General features: G+C 50.3%; 2 protein-coding genes across 3 annotated transcripts; one reads left to right on the top strand and one right to left on the bottom strand.

Moving 5' to 3' along the window:
* Positions 1–47: 47 nt before the first annotated feature.
* FHIP2B (FHF complex subunit HOOK interacting protein 2B) lies at positions 48–19,723 on the top strand. 2 transcript variants are annotated; one of them, XM_081922966.1, is made up of 17 exons: positions 48–192; positions 1,219–1,297; positions 2,507–2,676; positions 3,773–3,877; positions 4,747–4,869; positions 6,086–6,304; positions 6,415–6,611; positions 7,979–8,087; positions 9,186–9,262; positions 9,394–9,595; positions 11,824–11,993; positions 12,079–12,207; positions 14,757–14,847; positions 15,033–15,176; positions 16,408–16,548; positions 16,740–16,846; positions 18,203–19,723. In XM_081922966.1, the coding sequence occupies exons 1-17, from the start codon at positions 142–144 to the stop codon at positions 18,306–18,308; spliced, it is 2,220 nt and encodes a 739-aa protein (XP_081779092.1). In that variant the 5' UTR covers positions 48–141; the 3' UTR covers positions 18,309–19,723. The 2 variants fall into 2 exon arrangements, with proteins under 2 accessions (XP_081779092.1, XP_081779093.1); XM_081922967.1 differs by lacking the exon at positions 15,033–15,176.
* Positions 19,724–19,822: 99 nt separating this feature from the next.
* On the bottom strand, positions 19,823–23,275 carry NUDT18 (nudix hydrolase 18). The gene is made up of 3 exons (XM_081923025.1): positions 22,850–23,275; positions 22,315–22,528; positions 19,823–20,902 (listed from the first exon to the last, which is right to left on the bottom strand). The coding sequence occupies exons 1-3, from the start codon at positions 23,123–23,125 to the stop codon at positions 20,298–20,300; spliced, it is 1,095 nt and encodes a 364-aa protein (XP_081779151.1). The 5' UTR covers positions 23,126–23,275; the 3' UTR covers positions 19,823–20,297.
* Between the last annotated feature and the right edge of the window lie 1,886 nt (positions 23,276–25,161).

Below are 25,161 nucleotides of genomic sequence, written 5' to 3'. Positions count from 1 at the left end.
CGCCCCCCGGCGCTCTCGGATGGACCAATCAGGGCGCACTTCGGTTGGGAAGGGACGGCCGCGGGCGGGCGGAGGGGGAGAAAGGGCGCAGACGGCGCCCTGGGCGGGGAGGCTCCTCCTCTCTCCTCCCGCGGAGAAGCCATGGCTCTCCTGGGCCGCCTGGGAGCCCTCCTGCAGCGGGCCGTGGAGACGGTGAGCGGCGGGGCGAGGGAGCCGAGCTGGGCTGGCCGCTGGGCTCCCTGACTGGCTGGCCGGCTGGTCAATCAACTGATCAGGGAGCTGTCTGGCTACCTGATTGGTTATCTGGCAGGCAGGCTAGCTGGCCGGCCACCTGGCAAACGAATTGATTGGCTGGCTAGGAAGCTGGCTGTCAGGCTACCTGGCTGGCTACCTGGCTACCTATTTGGTTGGAATGGGCATAGCCCCCCATCAATACAAATCTGAGGTTCTGGCACCCCCCCCCCAACAAAAATCCTGGCCATGCCCATGTTGGTTGGCTCACTGGCTACCTGGCTGGTGGGCGGGCGACCCACGCAGGTGGGGTCAGGGATGGAGCTCATTCCTTAGAAAACTGCTCCCCTCTTTGTTCCCTTCTGCCTGTCCTTTCTGGCTGGGCTGAGGAGCAGGACCGGATTTAGGTTAGATGACGCCCTAAGCTACCAAAGGTAATGGGGCCCTTTCGATGTCCAACTGTCCTTTGTCAACAACAAATTGTCACTGTTTTTTTGTTCCTCCGGTTGTGGACGGGATCCGTTCCAGAGCTCTGGTCAGATCCCGAGGTTTCCGCAACCGGAGGTGCTGCTTCTGCGCATGCATGCGGCATGATAGAGCGCTTCTGCGCATGCGTGAGCGGCGAAACCCGGAAATATACTTCTGAGTTTGCCTCTTTCACATCCCAAAGTTTACTTCTGAGTTTGCCTCTTTCACATCCCAAAGTTACGAGGGCAACGTAAGCTGAGGTTCTACTGTATATGCTATATGGCAATTTATGGACCTAATAGGTATCTAAATTTTGCACATAACAAAATATGTATTTTATCAAAGTAATTGTTGAACCGAAATGCAATTAAGAAGTAGTATGGGAGGGGGCAAGAGAATGGGGCCCTAAGCTATAGCTTGTTTAGCTTATATGTAAATCCAGCACTGCTGAGGAGGCATACAAGAAAGGGAACAGTGTGGGCCTTTTCCCTCACAGCAGCTTTCTTCTCCCCCCCGCAGGAGGAGCCACGCCTGGACCTCCCGGCCGCCTTCACGGACCACTGGAAGGGCATCACCCAGTATTACCTGGAGACCACCGGTAGGAACCCCTGTGGCCACGAATGCCAGCACTCCCTTTTGTGTGCATCCACACCTTGCTTTTCTTCTTGTTGCACTGTTGCTCCTTTCTTTACCGTTGCTCTTGCTGTTGATTGATGGAAATGCAAAGCTTATGGTACACAGTTATTTTTGTGGAGGTGGAGGAAGTTTCTTAGATTAAATTAGCTGTGATTCCTGCATTGCAGGGGGTTGGGCCAGATGACACTTTGGATCCCTTCCAACTCCACAGTTCTATGATTCTGTGAATGTTCTTTTCCGAAGGAAGGCAGGTGACATGCAGGCAGAAAGGGAGAATAATATCTTTGTGGCCGAAGTTGCCCTGACCTGTCAGACCGGTGTGGCACACATTCAAATGAGGCTATATATGGAGTTGAGATGCTTATCTCCCACCTTCCTGTCCAAAAAGTACCCTGGAGACACTCTTATCAAAATGATAATAAACCTTTCCCTTAAAAAACAAACAAACCATGAAATCAAGGTGAGGAAAGGGGACTCTATAGGAACAGAATGGGCTAGTTTCGTTTTCTGCCATTTCCCCCTTTTAAGGATACATGACACCTTTGGATCCAGCTGACATTTCCGAAGAACTTTGAAAGGCAGGAGTATGTGATGATAGTATGAGGAAATGCCATAGAGTGGGCCAGTCCTTGTTTTCCAAGAGGGAGCCACCTTGCTGTCTTGTGAAAGGGCAAGTAGAAATACTTGTATAAATAAAATTATGGATAAAAGCCAGTTAACACTGGCAAAAAACAAATCCTGGCCCATAAATCAGCCTCCACCTGTGTGGTGTCCTCCAGATGTTAATGAACTGCTAGAACTTCATTATCCTTGACCTCCGGTCTTGCTGTCTTGGAATCTGGAGGTTGGGGAAAGCTGCTACAGAGCTTCTGGGATCAGAGTGTGGTTGAGAAGCAGCACAGATCCTTTAGCCCTATTCAGAATTTGCCATGCAGAGAGGTTTGCAGCTGCATTCTGCAGGTATCAGTTCTGGATATTTATTTTAATATCCCAAAGGAGCCCAGGGGAGCAAACAACAAGGAATAAATCAAAAACATATTAAAATGTTTTTTAAATGATGCTTTTCAACCATCTTTTCAGTGCTTGGATAAAGGAATGAATGAGATCCCTGTGTTTGATATAAAACGGGTGAGCGGGTATGCTTGTGACAAGCTGATTATCTTTTCTCAAGATGAAAACAAACCAGCAAAAGAGACGGACATCCCCTGGCGCTTGAAACAGATGCTAGATATCCTAGCATACGAGGAGAAGAAGCAGCCATCGGGGGAGACAGGACCCTGTTTGGAGTACTTGCTTCAACACAAAATCCTGGAGACCCTCAGCACTCTGGCAAAAGCAGAGGTACCACAGCTTCCTTTCTGAGGCAGTCCTGTACTTTTCTGTCGTCCCTCCCGCCCAAGCAGTGTCTGCTTTGCTGAAATGCAATAGGAGCAGGGCCTTTTTGGCAGTGGCGCCACTGGCTGCAGGCATGATTCTTACTTTGCATGGAGGAGTCAGGCAGTGGAAGAGAATTGCATGCCTAGTTTACGGGGTTCCACAGAGGATGCCTGGTCTGAGAGCCCCCCCCCCCCAAATCCTGTTGCTGGGTTTATCTTTTAAGCCAAGGATGGGGAACCTATGGCACTCCAGGTACTGTTGGATTGTCTGCCCCAGCCAACATGACCTGTGTACCTCCCATGTACTATTTGTGAGGCATAAGCAGAAGCCAGCTTTAAACCTCCTAAAGATCCATCTCTTTAAGCAGGCACTCCCGGCCTCTTAAGAGTCACCACGTGATCCTGCCTGATAATTTATTGATGTTTAACTGAATGTTTTATTGATGGCTTCTCTGTTTTTACTGATGTATTTCTTTTTATTTTTGGTTTTAAATGTTGAAGAGACATTTTTCTGCTTTAAATCATCTTACCGTGTTTTACGTTAACCGCTTAAAGATTTTCCATACTAAATGGCATATTTTATTTTTTATTTTTTTTAATTAAATATTTTATTGTTTTACAGAAGTAAGTGTAATGTCTCTCGTATTTTTTTCCATGTAACATTTTTACAAATCCGTTTCATTTGTTGAGACATTAGGGGGAGGGGAAAAAAGGGGGGTTATAAACATTATTGATGAGGATGATCATGAAACTCTCCTGCAGAATAAATTCAGCACACAGGCACCTTTTCTTTTTCCTTTTCTGTTCAAGTGGAGGCAGCAGCTAGGCATAACTCGAAGGGCTGTTGCTGGGCTGTTTTATGCTTTCTGGGTTGTTGTTTGCAATTTTGGGGTGCTTAACTGAACTCCTAATTTTTGGTGTTGTGTTTTATTTTGCTGTTCTCATTGACTTGTCTGAGTCAGGCTCAAGGCTCCTTGAGGCCTGGTGGCCGGAGGGGACAGGGCAGGATCTTCCCAAGGGACCCTCTGTAGCACTACTCTTGTCTCTCTTCTGATCCCCAGTATCCCACGGGGATGAGATCTCACGTGCTCCTCTTCTTCAGCCGCTTGCTGGGACAGATGCAGTGCCCTCTGCTGCATTACCTGAACGTGTACAGGCCTGTCCAGGTGAGTTCCTTTCTGCTGAGCCAGCCAGGGTTCGTCTGAGTTGCCCGTGCCAAAGAAGGCCATTTCTGACACTCCCCTCTTCGTCAAATCTGGGGAAAGTTCCAATTAGCATTGTACTCCGGGCTGACAAAGAAAAATCAAATTCTGTGCCGAGGCAACTCAAGTTCTGCTACAAGATCAGGATTCCATTTTCGAAAACAAAGCAGACTTGCATGTTTTCTCTTGATTCGCGTGATTCTGAGCCCTGGGCTCAAAACTCTTTTGGTTACATACAAAAAGTATGATTGAATCTTATGTGTGGGTTTGATGTATAAAAACTCTTTTTGCAGAGGGTTTTCCCTGCGCAAAAAAAAGTTATTAATCTCTCCAACTTGCTTGCATTTAACCTGCAGGATTTCAGCCAGCGGCCTTCAACCACCTATAGTTGAAATTGAGCATCTTAAATGTGTGTAAGATGCGATTGTAAAAGGTAAAGGTAAAGGGGTTGCGGCGCTCATTTCGCTTTATTGGCCGAGGGAGCCGGTGTACAGCTTCCAGGTCATGTGGCCAGCATGGCTAAGCTGCTTCTGGCGAACCAGAGCAGCACATGGAAACACCGCTTACCTTCCCGCTGGAGTGGTACCTATTTATCTACTTGCACTTTGACGTGCTTTTGAACTGCTAGGTTGGCAGGAGCAGGGACCAAGCAACGGGAGCTCACCCCATTGCGGGGATTCGAACTGCCGACGTTCTAGGCTCTGTGGTTTAACCCACAGCGCCACCCGCATCCCACAAGATGTGATTGTACTGTATTCCTAAAGCATCTTTCTACCCATTTGCTTCTTGGAGCCACTGCTACCCTAACCCACCCACCCACTGTCCTTCTACAGAAACTCCTCCACCTTGGGAACGATGCGCTAGGCTCTGAGCCTGAGAAGGAAATGATGCAGCTTGTTGCTGCCCTGTGTACCAAGATCAAACAGGATCCAGCCCTGCTGCCCTATGTCCTAGAGGTGAGGGACTCTTGGATCTGCTTGCCTACAGGAGCCAGTACATCTTTTAACAGTCTGGGACAGACTGCAGAGTGCTCTATTTTCACAAGGTCTGTATGTGCAAGGATGACCTTTAAAGCCCTAAACGGCCTCAGTCCAGTATACCTGAAGGAGCGTCTCCACCCCCATCGTTCTGCCTGGACGCTGAGGTCCAGCGCTGAGGGCCTTCTGGCGGTTCCCTCACTGTGAGAAGCCAAGTTACAGGGAACCAGGCACAGGGCCTTCTCAGTAGTGGCACCTGCCCTATGGAACGCCCGCCCACCAGATGTCACAGAGAACAACAACTACCAGACTCTTAGAAGACATCTGAAGGCAGCCCTGTTTAGGGAAGCTTTTAATGTTTGATGTATTATGATATTTTAATATTCTTTTGGAAACTGCCCAACCAGATGGGCGGGGAATAAATATATTATTATTATTATTATTATTATTATTATTATTATTATTATTATTATTATTATTATTTATTATTATTATTATTGCAGAAATACACATGATCTTTTATTGCTTTATTTTTCAAAAGTTATATAGCATTTACTCAACAGAAATTATCTTAAGTCAGTGGTTCCCAAACTGTTCTCTCCCGGCCAGACCACTTAAAAATTGCTGAGAGTCTTGACAGACCACTTAATTCTTTTTCTGCCTGTTGCCACAGTTATTTGGTGTGTGTGTGTGTGTGTGTGAGTGAGTGTGAGAGAGAGAGAGAGAGAGAGAGAATGAGAATGGATCCCCAGTGCTCCCAAACCATGCACACCAAGCAGGCCTTTCATGGTGGGTCTGCAAATCAGTTGTATGAATTGCATGAACTCATTTCGTTTTAGGAATCAAGCGGTTTACTTATTATTTGAAGGGGCTCAGTGGGTGTTGCTTTCTGCAGTGGGTGCTCAGCTGCAAAGCTCAGGTTCATTCCAAGTGTGCTGATCAGGCATAGGCAAACTCGGCCCTCCAGATGTTTTGAGACTACAATTCCCATCATCCCTGACCACTGGTCCTGTTAGCTAGGAATGATGGGAGTTGTAGTCCCAAAACATCTGTTTGCCTATGCCTGGTGTTGATCCTGGAGGAGCCACCTATGGGTTGGACCCCTCTGGGGCATTGTGTCTTTGCTTGATTTCCCTCCTTAAGCCCAGCAAGCCAAACAACAATAATGTAGCCAGATTCTCCCCCCGTTTTCAAGGGCAAGAATGTGGCGAGTGGGCAGAAAGTGGATCAGGCCTTCCAGCCTCAGGGAGCAACAGCAGAGCCTGCCTTGGACCCTGCCCGGACCCTGCCCACCCCTGTAGAGCAGGACAGAAGACTGTGCCCAGAGGAAACTTCCTGTGAGGTGCAGCTTGTGGAACCAGCCTCCTCTGCCCCAAACCTGGTGACCTCCCTGATCAGCTTGTGCAAGAGCAAGGTACAGGGCCGTGGGGTGGGGCGCACGCTGCCTCTTGCTAGGGCAGGTGGAGAAGGTGAGACTGCATATCAAGGAGGGCCTTCAGGAGCCTTGTTTTCTCTCCCTTGCAGAAGAGGAAGGTTGCCCTCAAAGCTCAGGAGAACCTTCTGCTGCTAACCAGCATCGACCATCGAGCAGCTGCCCTGGCTCTGGTGCGAGACAGCAGGCTTTGCCCCCTGGTGGCTGACCACCTGTGCACGCTGTGCGAGGCCATCCCAGCCACTGTCAACCCTGCCGATGTCACCACGCTTCAGCCGGTCAGCTGGAGGTAAAGATACCCCCAGAGTTTAGGGGCCACAAGGAGGCCTTAGTCCTCCACCAGCAAGTGAAGTGGCCTAGCTGGTTTGCATGGCTTGTTCCCTGGGAACCAAGGAGCCCTCGTTGGGGCTCTTGAGGAGGAAGTATTGCTTCTGAAGACCAGTTGCTAGACACCCCAGGAGGGCAGGGTGCTCTTGTGCTCAGAGGATGCTGGACTAGATGGGCCACAGGCCTGATCCCAGTGGGTTCTTCTTAACGTTCTTATGGATGCATGTTTCTTCCTCCCAGCCCACAAGTCTCCATAAATCCATTCGCCATTTTGTAAAAAACCAACCAACTTCCAAATGCAATACGCCAGCTCTGGAAGATTAGGATGCTCATGTGGGGGCAGGTTTGCAGGGGTTAGTTCAGGTATATGTGTTTTTGCATATATCTGTGATCCCTGGAATTTACTGCCCACACTGAATGCAACCGTACTTTAAAGCTGAAGAGCATATGATTGACAAACTGGTATATGTAGAGATACAGTGGTACCTTGATTCTCGAACTTAATCTGTACCAGGAGTCCATTCGACTCCTGAAATGGTTTGAAAACCAAGGCATGGCTTCCGATTGGCTGCAGGAGCTTCCTGCACTCAATCGGAAGCCGCATAAGCTGCGTTGGATGTTTGGCTTCTGAAAAGTGTTCACAAACCGGAATACTCACTTCCGGGTTTGCGGTATTTGGGAGCCGATTTGTTTGGGAGCCAAGCCATTCGGGAACCAAAGTACAGTGGTACCTCAGGATGCGAACGGAATCCGTTTCAGAGCCCCGTTAGAACGTAAGACATGACTGTGCATGTACGGGTTGCATTTTGCTGTTTCCGCAGATGACGTCATATTGACCTTCTGTGCATGCGCGAGTGGTGAAACCCGGAAGTAACACACTCCGTTACTTCTGGGTCGCCGCATAGCGCAACCCGAAAATACTTATCCTGAAGCGTATTTATCCTGAGGTATGACTGTACCACTGTAAAACACTGACTTTCAGCGAATGTCAGGCAAAAGTACACATCTCCCTCCCTATTCTGTGTCTGTATAACCCAAACCAGTCTGTGTTGAAGCTCCAGTTACAGATAGGTAGCCGTGTTGGTCTGCCATAGTCAAAACAAAACAAAAATTCCTTCCAGTAGCACCTTAAAGACCAACTAAGTTAGTTCTTGGTATGAGCTTTCGTGTGCATGCACACTTCTTCAGATACACACAAGATGTTGGAATTTTTTTGTGTGTGTTGAAGCTGTCAGACTTATTTTGCCTCTCACTCTCAATCTGCCTGACAAGATGTTCAGACAGAGCAGTGCTCCATACATTGCTGAACTGTACCTCTCGCCCTTCCAGGCTTCAGGGCAGCTGCGTTGAGGAGAACGACTTCCCAGGCCAGGCCAGCCTGGAGGCTTTCTTTGCCTGGCTCGATCTCTGTGATTGCATAGCGAAAGAGGCCCACCCGGTAAGAGACCTCCTGCTGAGAGCTCACTCTGAAACTTGGTGGTACCTAACACCAAGGAAACTAGCGCTAATACGCCCAGGAACCTCACCAAAATGCTGGAGAGAGTGCACCTCCACAGGCACTCTCCCACAGGTGGGAGTGCCCCAAAATCCAACTATTCTGGACAACAGCTGTATAAGGAACATGTAAGATAACTAAGCAAGTATTAGAAATCACCCCAGAACTGGCCCTACTAAACATATTCCCAGACAATAATGCCCACTCATATAACAAAGAACTCATAACCCACCTGCTCTCAGCAACCAGAAACATCATAGCCAGACACTGGAAAGACCTGTGAAGAATAAGCATGAACCAATAGTACCAAATAGTATGGGAAACAGCCCTACTAGAAAAATTAACCGATAAACTGAAACTGACACGGGGACTAATAGAAGACGATACCTTCACCCCAATATGGCTCCCCTTTATCACATACACAGCCCAACAAGACGACAACAAGAATCCACCAACAGCATATGAATCAATATGGCTAACCTGATTCAAAAACACCCACCCACCCCACTCACACACAAAAACAAAGATCACCACAGCCAACCACAAACGAACAACCACACGCCTAGGCCAACCCCAACTTCTCTCACCACCAAAGGAACACAAGCGAATAGCAAAGAGAACCTGCACAAACAACACCGACACAAAAACCCACACATACATTAAGCAAAACAGAAATATCGCCTCCCGACCCCACCCACCATGGCCCCCTCCACCTCTTCTCCCCTTTTTTCTTCCTAATGTAACCTTAATGTCTCAACAAATGAAACTGACCTATGGAAAATGTAACTTGAAAAAAGAGGCATTGTGCATACCTTTGTAAACCGAGAAAACTTTAATAAAATATTTTAAAAGGAAGAGACCTCCTGCTGAACCCACATCCACGTAGTTAAGTCTTTGGAAGCTGCCTCAGGCTCTTTGCCCCTTTCCAGGGGAGCTTTCTGCGTTGTCACTTCTCGCTTGGCCTCCTAGCTGACTCAGGTTTCTGAATGAGGAGGAGCTGTGGAGATCATGATGCGTCATTGTGGTGTTTCACCCCACCAGGTTGTGGCAGGTGCTGTAAGTGAGACAGTGGCTGAGAGGTTCTTCCAGGGAGTCCTGCGGTCCCAGCTCCTGCAAATGTGAGTCCAAGCTTAGCATGGAAAGAGGGGTGAGCACCAAGCCTTGTCCTGGTTGGGGGAACTCCGAGACCTGCCCAATAAGCCCATGGCCAGAGTCAGCTCCCCTCATTCATCCCTGTCTTCCTTGGCAGGTCAGAACGCGGCATCCTTCTCTCAACAGCTGTCCTGACTGCCTTGGTAAGACACATCCGCTCTCCTGCGCTCCTCCAGGAATTGGTGGGGTTTGTGCTGGGAACCAAGGAAGGACCCGCAGTGGCCAAGGATGCAGGCCACCAGCCGCAGCACCACCTCTGCTCCCAACTGATTGAGCGCTGCAACCACTTGTCGGACGAGGTGAGCTGACGTCCTGCTGGAAAAGTTCCACCTGAGCAGGATTCCTGCAAGTGTCAGTGGGGAGAAAGCAGCAGTGGCTCAGTGCTTGGGTCAGACTGCCCTTTGTTGTTGTTGTTTAGTTGTTTAGTCATGTCCGACTCTTCGTGACCCCATGGACCAGAGCACGCCAGTCCCTCCTGTCTTCCACTGCCTCCCGCTGTTTGGCCAAACTCATGCTGGTAGCTTCGAGAACACTGTCCCACCATCTCGTCCTCTGTCGTCCCCTTCTCCTTGTGCCTTCCATCTTTCCCAACATCAGGGTCTTTTCCAGGGAGTCTTCTCTTCTCATGAGGTGGCCAAAGTATTGAAGCCTCAGCTTCACGATCTGTCCTTCAGTGAGCACTCAGGGCTGATTTCCTTCAGAATGGAGAGGTTTGATCTTCTTGCAGTCCATGGGACTCTCAAGAGTCTCCTCCAGCACCAGAATTCAAAAGCATCAATTCTTCGGCGATCAGCCTTCTTTATGGTCCAGCTCTGACTTCCATACATCACTACTGGGAAAATCATAGCTCGCAACCTGCTGGACCTCAGGCTGTTCAGGACTTCACCTTGATAAGACGGGGGTCTTCAAGCCTTTGAAGGCCAAGCATCAGCGCTTCCTTGTGGGAAGCAATCAAAAGCCTCAGAGCATGTGCAGAGGACTTTTTCTGAGTCACGGAAACTGCCAGGCTCCCAGGAGTTGCAGAGCGGGGTTGGGAATTATGGGTTTTGTTCGGCGTCAGGTCTTCTCCCCACTTGTTGGGAACTTAGCCCTGGGGCGATAGTGATGACTGAAGACCACAGCAGGCCAAGGAGATCCCAGCATGGGGGATGCTTTTCCAGCCCTCCCCCTGCCCCCCGAACCTTCCCTTGCAAAATGGAAACTCTCATGGTGCCTTTGAGGCCTAGTGAACCTCTAGGGAAGGAATCAGGCTCAGCTCTTTAGGAGGAAATGAAGCCTTCAGCAGCAGCAGAGGCTTCCCCAGGATAGCAGTGAGCTCTGTGATTGGATCTCTACTCTACGTGGGGCTGCCCTTGAGACTGATCCAGAAACTCCAGCGGGTGCAGAATGCTGCAGCAAGACTCCTTACGGGGTCCTCGCCGCGGGATCACATTCACCCAGTGCTATACCAGCTGCACTGGCTCCCAGTGGAGTACAGGATCAGGTTTAAGGTGCTGGTTTTAACCTTTAAAGCCCTATACGGCCTAGGACCCTCGTATCTACGGGGCCGCCTCTCCTGGTATGTCCCACGGAGGACCTTATGGTCTTCAAACAAAAACATCTTGGAGGTCCTGGGCCACAGGGAGGTTAGGCTGGCCTCAGCCAGAGCCAGGGCTTTTTAGGCTGTGGCCCTGATCTGGTGGAATGCTCTGTCAGAAGAGACTAGGGCCCTGCGGGACTTGACACCTTTCTGCAGGGCCTGCAAGACAGAGCTGTTCCACCAGGCCTTTGGCCAAGGCACAGCCTGACCCCACTCCTTTGGTAATCCTCACAGAACTCTAGCCAAGTGGTTGCCATCAATTTGATTTTGAATTGATTTTAAAATGAATTGATCTTAGAATGCTGTGTTACTTTTATTGTTGTTAGCCACTCTGAGCCTGGGGAAGGCGGGATATAAATAAAATTATTTTATTTGTTTGTTTGTTTGTTTGTTGTTATCATCTTCCAGGCCTCTTAGTAAGGTCAGAAAAGGAACACCAAAACTATCAAGGGGAAGGAGCGACTCCCTTATGTAGAGAGTTGCTCTCTGCTTGGATCCCATTGCAGGTTTCCCTTTAGGGCATCTGGTTGGCCACTGTGAGAAGAGGATGCTGGACTAGATGGGCCATTGGCCTGATCCGGCAGCCTCTTCCTATGTTCATGGCTTGGTCAAGATGGGAAATGACAGTCTGCAACCCCAAAACCCAGCAAGGTGGTGCCCTTGTCCCTCAATAGCTGCTCTTGCTTGTCTGATACCAACTGGCCTTGCCTGCCGGCTGCCTGGAGTTTCTGCGGGTCTCCAAGGGGGGGCTCCAGGCTGCCTCCAGGCTGAAGTGAGAGCTGCTCTCCCAGAAGGGAGGCTTCCCATGGCCAACCCCTGACTTCCATCTCCCTACACCTTTTTTCCAGGTGGCAGGAGGTGGTAGAACTCAGCAGCTTCCAGTGCTTTGAACAGGGCCTCCTAGTGGGCTTTCCTGACTCCTTTCCCTTCTTCCTTCCTCCCCTCCAGATCAGTATGGCCACCTTGAGGCTGTTTGAGGAGCTGCTGTGGCTTCCAGATCAACGTGTCATGCAGCGTCTGGTCCTGGACCACCTGGAGGAGCGCAGCTACCTCCTGAGAAGCCCACCTGGGCAGGAGGAGTCCCTTGCTCGTGAGCAAGAGCCCTGCGAGGATGGGCTGTAAGTGAGAGCGGGAAAGGAAAGTTGGGGGATGGGGCCCTCGTCCAGGCCAGCCACTCAATGCTTCTGTTCTCTGTCCCTGTAGAGAATTGGAGGAGGATCCCTACTTCATAGACGGGTTCCCAGGCACCAGCTTCCAGGTCTCTACCAAGCCGGGCGTCCCTGCCCCAAAGCAGCAAGCCCAGCCGGAGGACGTGAAGGAGGTGGTCAGCAGGTACGAAGGCGGGGCAGGGAGACCGGCTCACAATACGTGAACAGCTTAGCTGAACTCACAAGGCAGGCCTTCACCAGACTCCTCCACCCCAGCCCAGCCCAGCCAGGCCCAAGCATTTCAGACCTGCTAGATAACTCTGTGGGTCCCTTCCCCCAACTCTACAGTTCTATGATTCTTACTTCCTTGAGGGCCAGCCAGGTGTGGCTGTCCTGACCACTGCTGATGGGAGTTGTAGTCCAAAGCATCTGGAAGGCACAAGGTGGGCAGCGGCTCCCATCAAGGGAGCTGTGTGGCTTGGCATTTTGCAGGATTTTTTAAAAATGGCTGAGCCTTTCGGTTGGAGCTTGTATGATATAATAATAATAATTTATTATTATTGTTATTATTGTTATTTATTTATTTATTTATTTATTTATTTATTTATACCCCGCCCTCCCCAGCCAAGCCCGGGCTCAGGGCGGCTAACAAGCAATAATAAAAACAAGTTGAATGAATACAACTTAATTTTTTTTTTAAAATCATATTTTATTAGGTTTTACAAAAGTTAACAACAATAAAAATTAACTAAAATCACAAAACAACAAACACACACATCAAAAATACAAACAAAAAGACGGGGGGGGGGAATTAAAAACATAAAAAAGAAAATTTAGCATAAAAAAACTCTCTTTCAAGTTAATACCCTTCCAAATCTTATTTTCCTTACTTCCATCCGCCTTCCTTTCTTGTATTCCACTGTAAAAATTAATTCAGCAATATCATATTATTCAAATTCATCCTTTATCCTTCCCTTTATACTCTTATTTATCTTAATCACTAGAACCCCTTCATTTCATTTACAATGCCCTTGGCATTCATAAATTTTACAGTGTTTTTGTAGATAAGCTTTAAACTTCTTCCAGTCCTCTTTCACCTGCTCTTCTCCTTGATCTCGGATTCTGCCGGTCATTTCTGCCAGTTCCATATAGTCTATTACTTGCATCTGCCATTCTTCCAGAGTGGGTAGATCTTGTGTCTTCCAGTGCTTTGCGATGAGTATTCTTGCTGCTGCTGTGGCATACATAAAAAAGGTTCTATCCTTCTTTGGCACCAATTGGCCGACCATGCCCAGGAGAAAGGCCTCTGGTTTCTTTAAGAAAGTATACTTAAATACCTTTTTCAGTTCATTATAGATCATTTCCCAGAAAGCCTTGATCCTTGGGCAGGCCCACCAAAGGTGAAAGAATGTTCCTTCCGTTTCTTTACATTTCCAACATTTATTATCGGGCAAGTGATAGATTTTTGCTAGCTTGACTGGGGTCATGTACCACCTCACCTGTAAATCATTTTCATAATATTCTCTCTCAAGGCATTACATGCCGTAAATTTCATACCGGTGGTCCACAACCGTTTCCAGTCAGCGAACATAATGTTATGACCAATATCTTGTGCCCATTTTATCATAGCAGATTTAACCGTTTCATCCTCAGTATTCCATTTCAACAGCAAATTATACATTCTCGACAATACCTTAGCACTGGGTTCTAGCAATTCTGTTTCCAGCTTCGATTTTTCCACCTGGAAGCCATTTTTCCTGTCCGAATTATAGGCCTCTCTTACTTGAAAATAGTGTAACCAAATGAATACAACTTAAAACAAAACTAAAATACAACATTAAAATATTGAAACGTTAAAATATTAAAATGTAGCCTCATCGCAGGAGGAGAAAGGAAAAGAAAAAAGAAAGAGAGGGAGGGAATCAAATTGGCTCCAAGCCAAAGGCCAGGCGGAACAACTCTGTCTTACAGGCCCTGCAGAAAGAAATCAGATCCTGCAGGGCCCTGGTCTCATGAGACAGAGCGTTCCACCAGACCGGAGCCAGAGTTGAAAAGGCCCTGGCTGTGGTTGAGGCTAATCTGACTTCCTTAGGGCCTGGGACCACTAGGGTGCTGCTATTTATGGACCTTGAGGCTCTCCGTGGGGCAGACCGGGAGAGGCGGTCCCGTAGGTATGAGGGTCCTAGGCCGTGACAACAATATTAGGCAAACAACTTGGCTTTCTGCATCCAGCTTGGTTTTTTACCCTGCCCGGATTATGTCTCTGCAATGTATATACAGTGGTACCTCTGCTTAAGTACTTAATTCGTTCCAGAGGTCCGTTCTTAACCTGAAACTGTTCTTAACCTGAAGCACCACTTTAGCTAATGGGGCCTCCTGCTGCTGCCGTGCCTCCAGAGCACGATTTCTGTTCTCATCCTGAAGCAAAGTTCTTAACCCGAGGTACTATTTCTGGGTTAGTGGAGTCTGTAATCTGAAACTTATGTAACCCGAGGTACCACTGTATATATAGTCATCTGGTCCAAACTCCTGCAGGAATCACAGCTAAAGAATCCATGACACCTGGTCATCCAACCTCTGCTTAAAATCCCCAAGAGAAGGAGAGGCCACTGCCTTCCGAGGGTTAAGGTTCCATGTTAAGGTTCTTCCTAATGCTGACCCTCACACCTGTGTCCTGGGTCTCAGAGGCTCCTTTGCCCCCCATCATTGCCATCCTGCTTCCTTTTTTCTCAGCTTCCTCTGCCTGGTTCCCAGTGAAGCAAAGACCTCTGCCTACCTGGAAGAGGCCGGGTACGACACCTATGTCCACGATGCCAGTGTGCTGGTGAGTCACTTGTCTCCCTGCCTACCTGATCTCTGCTCATGTGTGATACCTGTTGTTGTTCCCTTCTCCTGCGATTCACAGCATTTGAGTTCATTCTGCTTTATTGTCTCAGCTGGGCCCTGCAAGAGCCTCTCCTTAGCCCCTTCCCCTGCCCACCTGCGATCCATCCCCTCCTCTTCTGTCAGTTCCAGGAATGTTGTACCAAGGCGTCTCGCTGGCACTGGCCGAAGGCCCCTCGGCCCCTGGAGACCTGCTCTGCCAGCACCGACTTCTACGAAGGCCGTTTCTTGGAAGTGCTCTTTGAACGGCTGATGCGCATCCTGGACCAGGTAAGGATGGGAAAGGGGTCCTTGCTGGGAGTGGCCAGCATCGCAAAGACCCTGGAGCCTGGTGTTCTGTGGCCTAGAAGCAGCAGGGAGAGACAAGTTTCAGGGATTGCTTCCTTCTCTAGGATGGAGTGCTAAGATTCTCTACCGGACTGCCTCAGCAGGGGAGCTGGAAAGCAGGGCTCTGCTGTGAGAGGCCAGCTCCATTTGGCCTCCTCTCCCCTCACCTGGGGGCAGCCATTCCATCAGGCGATCTCAGGGGAAGAGAAAGTGGGAGCAGCAGGGCTCATTGCATCAGCTGTGCTAGAGGCCCAGCTCCATCAGCCGCCTCCTGCCCCTGAACTGGGCCACCAGGTCAACTATTTAGAAATCTCTGCCTGGGTTTTTTCCCCTCATCCCTCCCTTTCCTTTTTCCCTTGTGTGTTGTGTCTTGTAAGCCACTCCGGGAACCTCTGGCTGATGAGGAGGGTACCCAAATGCTCTAAATAAATACAGTGGTACCTCGGGTTACATATGCTTCAGGTTACATACGCTTCAGGTTACAGACTCTGCTAACCCAGAAATAGTACCTTGGGTTAAGAACTTTGCGTCAGGATGAGAACAGAAATTGTGCTCCGGCGGCAGCAGGAGGCCCCATTAGCTAAAGTGGTGGTTCAGGTTAAGAACAGTTTCAGGTTAAGTACGGACCTCTGGAATGAATTAAGTACTTAACCCGAGGTACCACTGTACATAAGAGGGAAGGGGAAGTGAAGTGAAGGCACGAGTCAGGTGTTGATCATCAGGTGAGCCGTGCATAAGCAAGCTGCCGGCTAGCTCTTTGGAGGCTCCTTTTATTGGCACAATATGCAAAACCAGTGAGATACATTTTGGATTGTGACCTTTACACATCTTCCGGTCCCGAGATCGTGGGGTGGTACCAAGTTATTTTGGCACCTGTTTCCACCGCATCATTTTCCCCTTGCACAGTGTATGACGAAGGAGACAAAGATCACAGACAGGGCACGGCAGACCACTAAGAGAGCAAAGGTTAGATAGGGGGCATGATGTTCAGACAGCTGTGACTTTGTCTGGTAGCAGAGAGCAAGTGCAGAATGTCGTGGGTGGGGGGGAATCGCTTCTCTCCTGCTCTCTTCCCTCCCCCTCCGGTGACCCTCTATGCCTGGCTGTTTGTGCAGGCTGTGAATGACACCCCACAAGTGAGCCCTCTGGCCCTCTTCTTATTCCTCCCTTGCAGCCCTACGCAGTGAACCTGCAGGTGACGTCGGTGCTGTCCCGCCTGGCTCTCTTTCCCCACCCGCACCTCCATGAGTACCTCCTGGATCCCTACTTGCCTCTGGCCCCCGGCTGCAGGACCCTCTTTTCCGTCCTGATCAGGGTAATGTCTAGTCTTGGCAAGGCAAGTGGGCTGGGTGGGGAGAAATGGGGAATGCTGCCTGGGGAAGAAGGTGCCTTTTGGGGTGTCCTGTGCCCCTAAGCTAAGGGGAGCCCTGTCCCCCCAGCTCCTCCTCTCCACCTGACTTGGAGGCCTGACTCACAAGCCGCCCCTCTGGTCTCTCCTCCTTCCAGGTGATTGGAGACCTCATGCAAAGGATCCACCGGATACCAAACTTCCCCACCAACCTGCTGCTGGTCCGGAGGGGGCTGATGGGGCTGGTCCCTGCTGAAGAACAACAGTGAGTGTTTGGGGGGGGGGACATGGCACACAGGTTGAAAGGGCTGGTTCCAATCTCCAGTTTGGAGAAAAGGAAAGGTAAAGAAGAGGCTGCATAAGATGAGAGAACCCTAAAATGATAGACAGCATGCAGCGAGTGAATAGAGAAAAATGAAACTGAATGATAAAAGAAAGGACTTCTTCATGCAGCACAGAGTTAAACTATGGAACTCCCTTCCACAAGAGGCAGTGGTAGCCACCAACTTGGGTGGACTTAGAAGAGGATTAGACAAAGTCAAGAAGGAGGAGAGGGCTGTTGATGGCTGCTAGCCAGTCGGAGGCAGCAATGCATGTGAACGTCAGTTGCTGGAAGCCACAGGAGGGGAGAGGGCTTTCATGCTTGAATCTTGGATTGCGGGTTTCCCACAATGGGCATCTCGTTGGCCACTGTGAGAACAGGGTGCTGAACTAGATGGGCCCCCTTTGGCCTGATCCAGCAGGACCATTTTATATTCAGGCACATCCCAAACTCTAAGGCATGGTGTGGGGGGACAACCAGACCTGCTATTTTCATATTCATCTATTCTTTTCACAGTCTGTATTTATTTATTTATTTATTTATTTATTTATTTTTATTATTATTATTACTATTATTACTATTATTACTATTATTACTATTATTACTATTATTACTATTATTACTATTATTACTATTATTACTATTATTATTTTAGACCCTGCCCACCTGGCTGGGTTTCCCCAGCCACTCTGGGCAGCTTCCAACAAAATATTAAAACACAGTAGTCCGTCAGACATTAAAAGCTTCCCTAAACAGGGCTTCAGATGTCTTCTAAAAGTCCGGTAGTTGTTTATCCCTTTGACATCTGGTGGGAAGGCGTTCCACAGGGCAGGTGCCACCACTGAGAAGGCCCTCTGCCTGGTTGCCTGTAACTTGGCTTCTCACAGCGAGGGAACCGCCAGAAGGCCCTCGGCGCTGGATCAGACGGAGCTGCGCAGACCATAGAATCATAGACTTGTCGAATTGGAAGGGACCCCAAGAGTCATTTAGTCCTTCCCTTTGGTATGCAGGAATCACAGCTAAAGACTCCCTGACAAATGACTATCTGCATGAAGGAAAAGAGGCTGACCTGTAAAGGAGGCAGTCTTTGGTTTAAGTCTCCCCTCCGGCCAGCTCCTGTCCTTCTGGGCATGACGCTGGCCTCCTCTGCTAAAGTTGCAAAGGACTCAGATAGTGCACATATGATGGTGTTTTGCAAATGTAAAGTGCTGTCGTTCTTGAGAAGCAGAAGTGGGGAGGTGAGCAATAGGAAATGAGGGCAAGGCCGCTTCCTCAGCCTCACATGCTGCTTCCTTACAGGATCGGCCATCGTACCCTCCTGGAGGGGGTGGTTGTCCTCGAAGAATTCTGCAAGGAGCTGGCGGCCATCGTCTTCGTCAAGTCCATGCGCGAGGTCCCCACCTGACTTTCCAAGGAGCGCGCTGCCCCTTTTGGATCCCACACTTCTCAAGGGACGGATGCACAGCTGGGGTCTGGCAAGGGCATTTGCGGCAACCCTAGAGGCCCTTTGCAGCCTCGTGAGAACCGGGCCGCAGCCTTCGCTGGTTGCCTTCATGCGAGGAGAGCAGAGGCAGGCCCCCTGTGCTTGAAGGGCTGCCCAGGAGCCCCACGCCCAGTCCCTAGAGCAAAAGTCTCAGAAGTCAGGCTACGACGAGGCGAGACCTAGCTCTCCCTGAGGTCAAGCGTGTGGTTCCTCACAAAGCCAGAAGTGCTCTGCCTTCTCCCTCAGAAGTCTCTCGCTGTGGCTCCAGTTGTGATTTCGGAGCATCATGGCTCCCTTCCTCCCTGCAGGAGCCTGGAGCCTGCATGTGGCACCTCAGGGCAGTCTGGTACAGAAGATACTAATGGCTCCTCCTGGACTTTCTGGGTTTTTAATCTCTGGCTTGTTTTATTTAATGATGTTTGCCCAGTGGGAAAGTGGGGCAGGCAGGGTGACCGAAAGCTGCTTTGTGAAAGGAAGAATCTTCCTACTATCCATGGCTGGGCGTTAGGGGTTGTGGGGCCTCGATTCTGACCTTCTCTGCAAGCCTCAAAGGCCAGGCCAAAGAGGGGGAGACACTATTTGCTCCTAACCACAGCAGACGTTGTTTTCTTCTGCTCCTTTCCGGATTGATTTGTCCAGTCTCAAATCCTCAGGAAAAGAGCTCTTTCCCTTTGTTTTTACTTTCTATTCTACCAGAGTTTCTGCTAGCCTTGTCAGCTGCAAATAACCCCTTTCCAAAGAGCCTCTCTCAACGTTGGTTCCCCACATGGCATTGGACTACAGTTCTCCTCATCCTTAGCTTGCAGGACCAGCTGTCAGGGATGATGGGAGTTGTAGTCCAATAGCACCTGGAGACCCAAGGTTGAGAGGGGCTGGGTCACAGGGTGGAATAGGACCTGGGAGGCCAGGGTTCGAATCCCCACTCAGCCATCATGAAGCTCACTGGGTGTGATCTTAAGGCAGTGACTGCCTTTTGGCCTCTCAGGGCTGTTGTGGTTGGGATTAAATGAGGAGGGAGAGAAGAACCACATGTGCCGCCTTGAGCTCCTTGGAGGAAAAGATGAGCTATTTGTTTCAATACACAATATGTAAATAAATAAATGTCACCAGGAGCAGCCCTGGCTGGGCAGGCTCCACCCACCATGGCCAGGCACGGCGTCGAGTCCGTTGTGGGTCTAAAGACTCTTTTCAAGTGCAATACATTTGGGGAGGGAATCTGCCCTCTCTGTAAGCTGGGACGCATTTTGGTGTCTCCACACTGCAGCTACAAGTTCTCTGCTTCTACCCTGATGGGTTTCTTACTCGTGCCTTGAAATAAATAATCTGTGGCAAACGTCCTGGCTTTGCTCACGCTCATGTTTAGGACCTGTGGGAAGTCCCTGAGCCCCCTTTTCTCATTTACAAACAAGAAGAACACGCAGAAACAAGCAGTAGAACACGGGGGGGAAAGTGGCCTTTTTATTTTATTTCTACCAAGCCTGGCTGGATTCTACAAGGCTGCAAATAATCCATAAGGGTGGCAAGAGCTCTAAGCTCCTCCTGTCAAGGTCCTTTTTCTAGCAGCTGTGGGGAGAACCCAGAAGCTGGGCATTGGGGGGCGGCATGCACAGGCATTGCCATGCTCCTGGTGCGGAAAGGTGGAAGAATCACAGCTGTGAGCTGGCACTCTGGAGCAAGAAAAGGTTAATACTCCTGGCCAGTTCCGGAGTTCAGGCGCCATCAAGCCCTCAGCTGTTGTGTCGTTTCCTGCAAAGGCACCAATGCAAGGTGCCCTCTGTGGCACCACAGACTCCCAACGTCCCTCATTCCAGCAAACAGCGAGCATTTTTTACCCAGCTGAGGCTCCCCCAGGGACCCTCGCCTGGCCCAAGTCACCAAAGTACAAACCCCGTATCTCCAAAGGGGGTTGGTTCAGCTGTGAATGGGGACAAAGGACTCTTCATCAAGCCTCTGCAGGATCCGGCTCCGCAGGGCCTCATCCTCCACCTTCCGCCAGAGGAAGGCTCCGCTCTGCAACGCCGGGGGCGCTTCATCCAGCCACCGCCCCTTGTCGCCTACAGCTGCCATGATGTTGAAGCAGATCCCATCGCTCAGCCCAGGCTCCTTCCCGAGATGCTGGACCCCAAGGAGGCCTTGGATGTGGACGGGCACCTGGGGGTGTGGCAGGGAGTCCTGGAGTAGGCGCTGGATGGTCCCCAGGAGCCTGTGGCCCAGCTGTGAGGGAGCCAGGCCACTTGTGGCCAGAGGAAGGCCCGGAGCCCCTGCTGTCCCCTGAAGCACCCACAAGTTGCCACTGCTGCCAACGCAGGCAAGCAGCAGCCGCTGGCAGATGAAGGCGCAAGGTAGCTCCACGGGCAGCGTTCGCGGGTGGGCCGGGCTGGCTTGGTACCGCAGGGCCAGCTCTATTAAGGGCAAGATGTCCCGGGAACGCAGAGGCAGGGAGGGCGTCTCCCTGTTCCACCACTGGGCCTGCAGGGATTCCACGTCAGCTTCCTGAAGGGTCTTCAAGGCACCACCTGGAAGAGAGAAGCAGCCTGGGGTTAGGTGGGAGTTGAGACAAGTGTGCCATGTGTGTGCACCCACAAGGATGGATTTTCTCGGCTATATGCCAGCCCGACCCAAGGTTCACTTTCCTTGGAGACAGGTGTTTTTAGGATACATGTGAAGGCCATTACCTTGCAGAGAAACTTGCTCAGCAACCTCCTCTAATTAGATTGTAGCCCTCACTGGGTCCAAGACCCCAAGAATCAGGAGGGACTCATCCAGTCTGACACCCCACCCCAAACACACTCCAGATGTTCAGAAGTGGCCTTGGAACACAGCCACACCAGGACACCCTACTTCTTGCCCAGTTTAATGCTTTGCCCTTCACTGGGGAAAGGAAAAACACGGAGCCCCAGCTTTGAGAAGAGATTTGTGTTTGCAAAGGCACTGTTAGGGCCCAGCACTTTTGCCCCTGGGTCCCAGATCTCCTGCCCCTCTCCTGGGTCCCTTCTTAATAAGACTTACAGGGCTGGTGAAAATGCTGAAAGGCCCAAGGCCAGCGAGAACTCAGGCCAGTGGTTCCCACAGTGGGTGGGGTGGTAATTCCCCCTTGGGGGAGGGAGGCGGCAGGATTACCTGGGAGGATGCTAAGAGGCAATGGGGGGGGGCGAGGGGGGCTGGAGGTGGGCCCCTCTGAGGGCATTGATGGCTTATTTAGGATTGACCAGGCTGGCACCTCAAGTGAAACACCTTCCTTATTTCGTATTTACTGCTCTTATTGCTTTCAAACCCATTTTGTTTGGTCACATTTGTTTGTCTTTAGGATTCTAAATTATCACAAGTCACCAGACAGCCAATTATTGCTAACAGCTATTAATTTTCTTATAGTTACTGTCCATCTGTGAAGCTTTGTGTATGTTTGGGAAGTACATAAATGCAGACATTTCGTGCTATACATTTCCTTCATCTGTATGTTTTTGTTAGTAAGAATGTATAAAAATGCTTTTCATGCAAAATTCTTTGTTGTATATATATTTTAAGCTGCAAGATTGGATCAGAGCATGTGTTTATTTTTTTAAAATAAATGTGCAACTAATTCTTACTGTTTTGAATTTTTTGTGTGTTATTATCTTCCTTAGTGGGTGGTGCAAACTGCTGTTCTGGATAATGCTTTCTATGGGATGGCACTGAAGAAGTTTTGGAAGCACTGCGCCCCAGATGGGCATCTCTGCATGCAAATCAACTTTTGCAAATGCATGCCTTGGGTCTAGGGAAGCCCAGCAAGCTTCCTGCATTCCTCTGCTGCTGTTGCAGCCCCAGGTGGCTCTGCCCAGGTGCATCGTCCTTGCATGCGTCGAAGCAGGGCACCTCTTGCCAAGGGGATCACCCCGACCTCCCAACCCGCGCAGCTCCAAGCCCCCCTGAGATGCGTCCAGGCCAGCACCGGTGGGTCGGGCGAGGAAGACGAAGCGGATCCAGGCGGGGCCCCTCTCCTCCACGGCCAGCAGGGTGAGGGGCTGGCATTGCAAGCCCGTCTCCTCTCGGACCTCCCTCCGTATGGCTTCCACGATGGTCTCCCGGGGCTCCATCCGCCCCGCCGGCAGGTACCACCGCCCGTGGCACTCCCGCTTGGCCTCCTGCATCATCAGCACTTCTCCCTGTTGGGGAAGGGGGCGAGGAAAGATATATAGACACATATATATTGTGGGAGGGGGGCTGGGAAGAGGACGGACCCCCGCCTCCGTGCGTGCGGCTTGTGAATGCTGCAAAGCAATCTGGCTGCGGGGAAAGATGCTTTGCAGCGTTGCTTTTTGCCTGGCGCGCCGTCGAGGGGCCAAGGCAAGCCAGCCAGCACGTCCAGCCTGGGGGGTCCTGGGCAAGCGGGCAGCGCTGGGCAAAGCAAGGGAGAGAGGGGAGCGCCTCCCCCCACCCCGAGAACAGCCGCAGCCTCAGTTTCCCCTCCCGTCCCGCAGCCGCACCTCCTCGTTGAGCAGGACGGCCAGGACGATGTAGCAGGTGTTCCTCCGCAGGCGCGCCGGCTCCAGATCGCGGCCCTGCGGCGGCGGCGGCGCCACCACCGGCCAGCCCCCGCCGCCCAGCACCGCCGCCACCTCCTCGTCCTCCGCCGCCGCCCCAAGCCCAGCCGCCAGCGAGGACATCCTCGCCAGGGGCGCGGAAGACGCGGGGACGGGGCGGGCGCGCGGAACTCTGCACGCGCTCAGGGGCTCGCTCGCTCGCGCCTGCTCCCGGGGCATGGAAGGCAGGCAGGAAGGAGAGCGGCTGCTCAGGCCGTTGAGGGGCGAGGCGATGGGGAAGGAGCCGCCTCTGCAGCGCCAGCTGGCTGCTGCGCTCGCTTCTTGTTGGGCAGGGACAGCGTCAATCGCCTGATGACATTGTGACGTGTCTGGTAGTCAGACGTTCAAAAAACAACAACACCGCTTCGCTCAGCTGGTCATCGCAGAGGAATCGAACATTAGAGGAGCCTGCAGGATCAGTCCAGCACCCTGTTCTCACAGTGGCCAAACCTGCAAGCAGGAATGGGGCGCAAGAGCCCTCTTCCCTCCTGCGGTTTCCAGCAATTGACATTCAGAAGCATTTGCTGCCCATGAGCGAGGGGGCAGATAGCCATCATGGCTAGCAAGCCCTCGATAGCCCTCTCTTCCTCAAGGAATTTGTCTAATCTGCTGCACTTCATTTTATCCGTCATGAATCTTCCAACATTCAACTTCACTGGATGCCCAGGAGTTCCTAGTTTTCCTCCCTTATGAGAAAGGGAGAAAACATTTTCTCTACCAACTTTCTCCATGTCGTGCATTATTTTATAAATTTCTCTGTCACATCTCACTTGCCTTTTCAATAAACACTCAAGCCCCAAGTGCCACTACCATTATGCACAGGGGAGTCTCTCTTTTTATATATATAATAATAATAATTTATTATTTATACCCCGCCTATCTGGCTGGGCCTCCCCAGCCACTCTGGGCGGCTTCCATAAAAACCAAAAATACAGTAAAATCACACGTTAAAAACTTCCCTGAACAGGGCTGCCTTAAGATGTCTTCTGAATGCCAGGTAGTTGTTTATTGCTTTGACATCTGCTGGAAGGGCGTTCCACAGGGTGGGCGCCACTACCGAGAAGGCCCTCTGCCTGGTTCCCTGTAGCTTTGCTTCTCGCAATGAGGGAACCGCCAGAAGGCCCTCGGCGCTGGGCCTCAGCATCCGGGCAGAACGATGGGGGTGGAGACGCTCCTTCAGGTATACTGGACCGAGGCCGTTTAGGGCTTTAAAGGTCAGCACCAACACTTTGAATTGTGCTCGGAAACATACTGGGAGCCAATGTAGGTCTTTCAAGACCGGTGTTATATGGTCTCGGCGGCCGCTCCCAGTCACCAGTCTAGCTGCCGCATTCTGGATTACTTGTAGTTTCCGAGTCACCTTCAAAGGTAGCCCCACGTAGAGTGCATTGCAGTAGTCCAAGTGGGAGATAACCAGAGCATGCACCACTCTGGCGAGACAGTCCGCAGGCAGATAGGGTCTCAGCCTACGTACCAGATGGAGCTGGTAAACAGCTGCCCTGGACACAGATTTGACCTGTGCCTCCATGGACAGCTGTGAGTCCAAAATGACTCCCAGGCTGCGCACCTGGTCCTTCAGGGGCACAGTTACCCCATTCAGGACCAGGGAATCCTCCACACCTGCCCGCCTCCTGTCCCCCAGAAACAGTACTTCTGTCTTGTCAGGATTCAACCTCAATCTAAATATATAAGATATTTATTAAAATTTTTAGAGGTACAAAAAGAGAAAACAAAAAACATCATTTTAAACAAAAATAAGATAAAATACAAAAAAGAAAAAAGAAAAAGAAAAAAGAAAAAGCAGAGAATTAAAATCCATTAAGCAAAAAGAAAAAACAAAGAAAAATACAACAAATCTTCCCATTACTGATCTTTCATTAGCTTATTTTCCTGACCTCCTCGCACCTCCATCTTTTGTATTCTAGGTCAATTATCCATTTCAGCAAATCCTTTCCCTCTTTTCAAATTTTTGTCCTGTAATTTATCTTGATATTAATATAACTTTACTTTCCCTCCTTTCACCAATTAGCAGTCTGTTTTTTCCTAAATCTTTGTAACATTTCTGCTAAAATCACATAAATTCATTCCAACATCATTCTAACATTCATTAATTTTGCAATGTTTCTGTAAATAGTCTTTAAATTTCTTCCAATCTTCCTCCACCGACTCTTCTCCCTGGTCTTGGATTCTGCCAGTCATTTCTGCCAGTTCCATAT

Source organism: Podarcis melisellensis (genome assembly GCF_964234715.1).
Source record: "Podarcis melisellensis genome assembly, chromosome: 8".
Taxonomy (NCBI): Eukaryota; Metazoa; Chordata; class Lepidosauria; order Squamata; family Lacertidae; genus Podarcis; species Podarcis melisellensis.
This window is presented reverse-complemented; position numbering and strand designations above follow the sequence as displayed.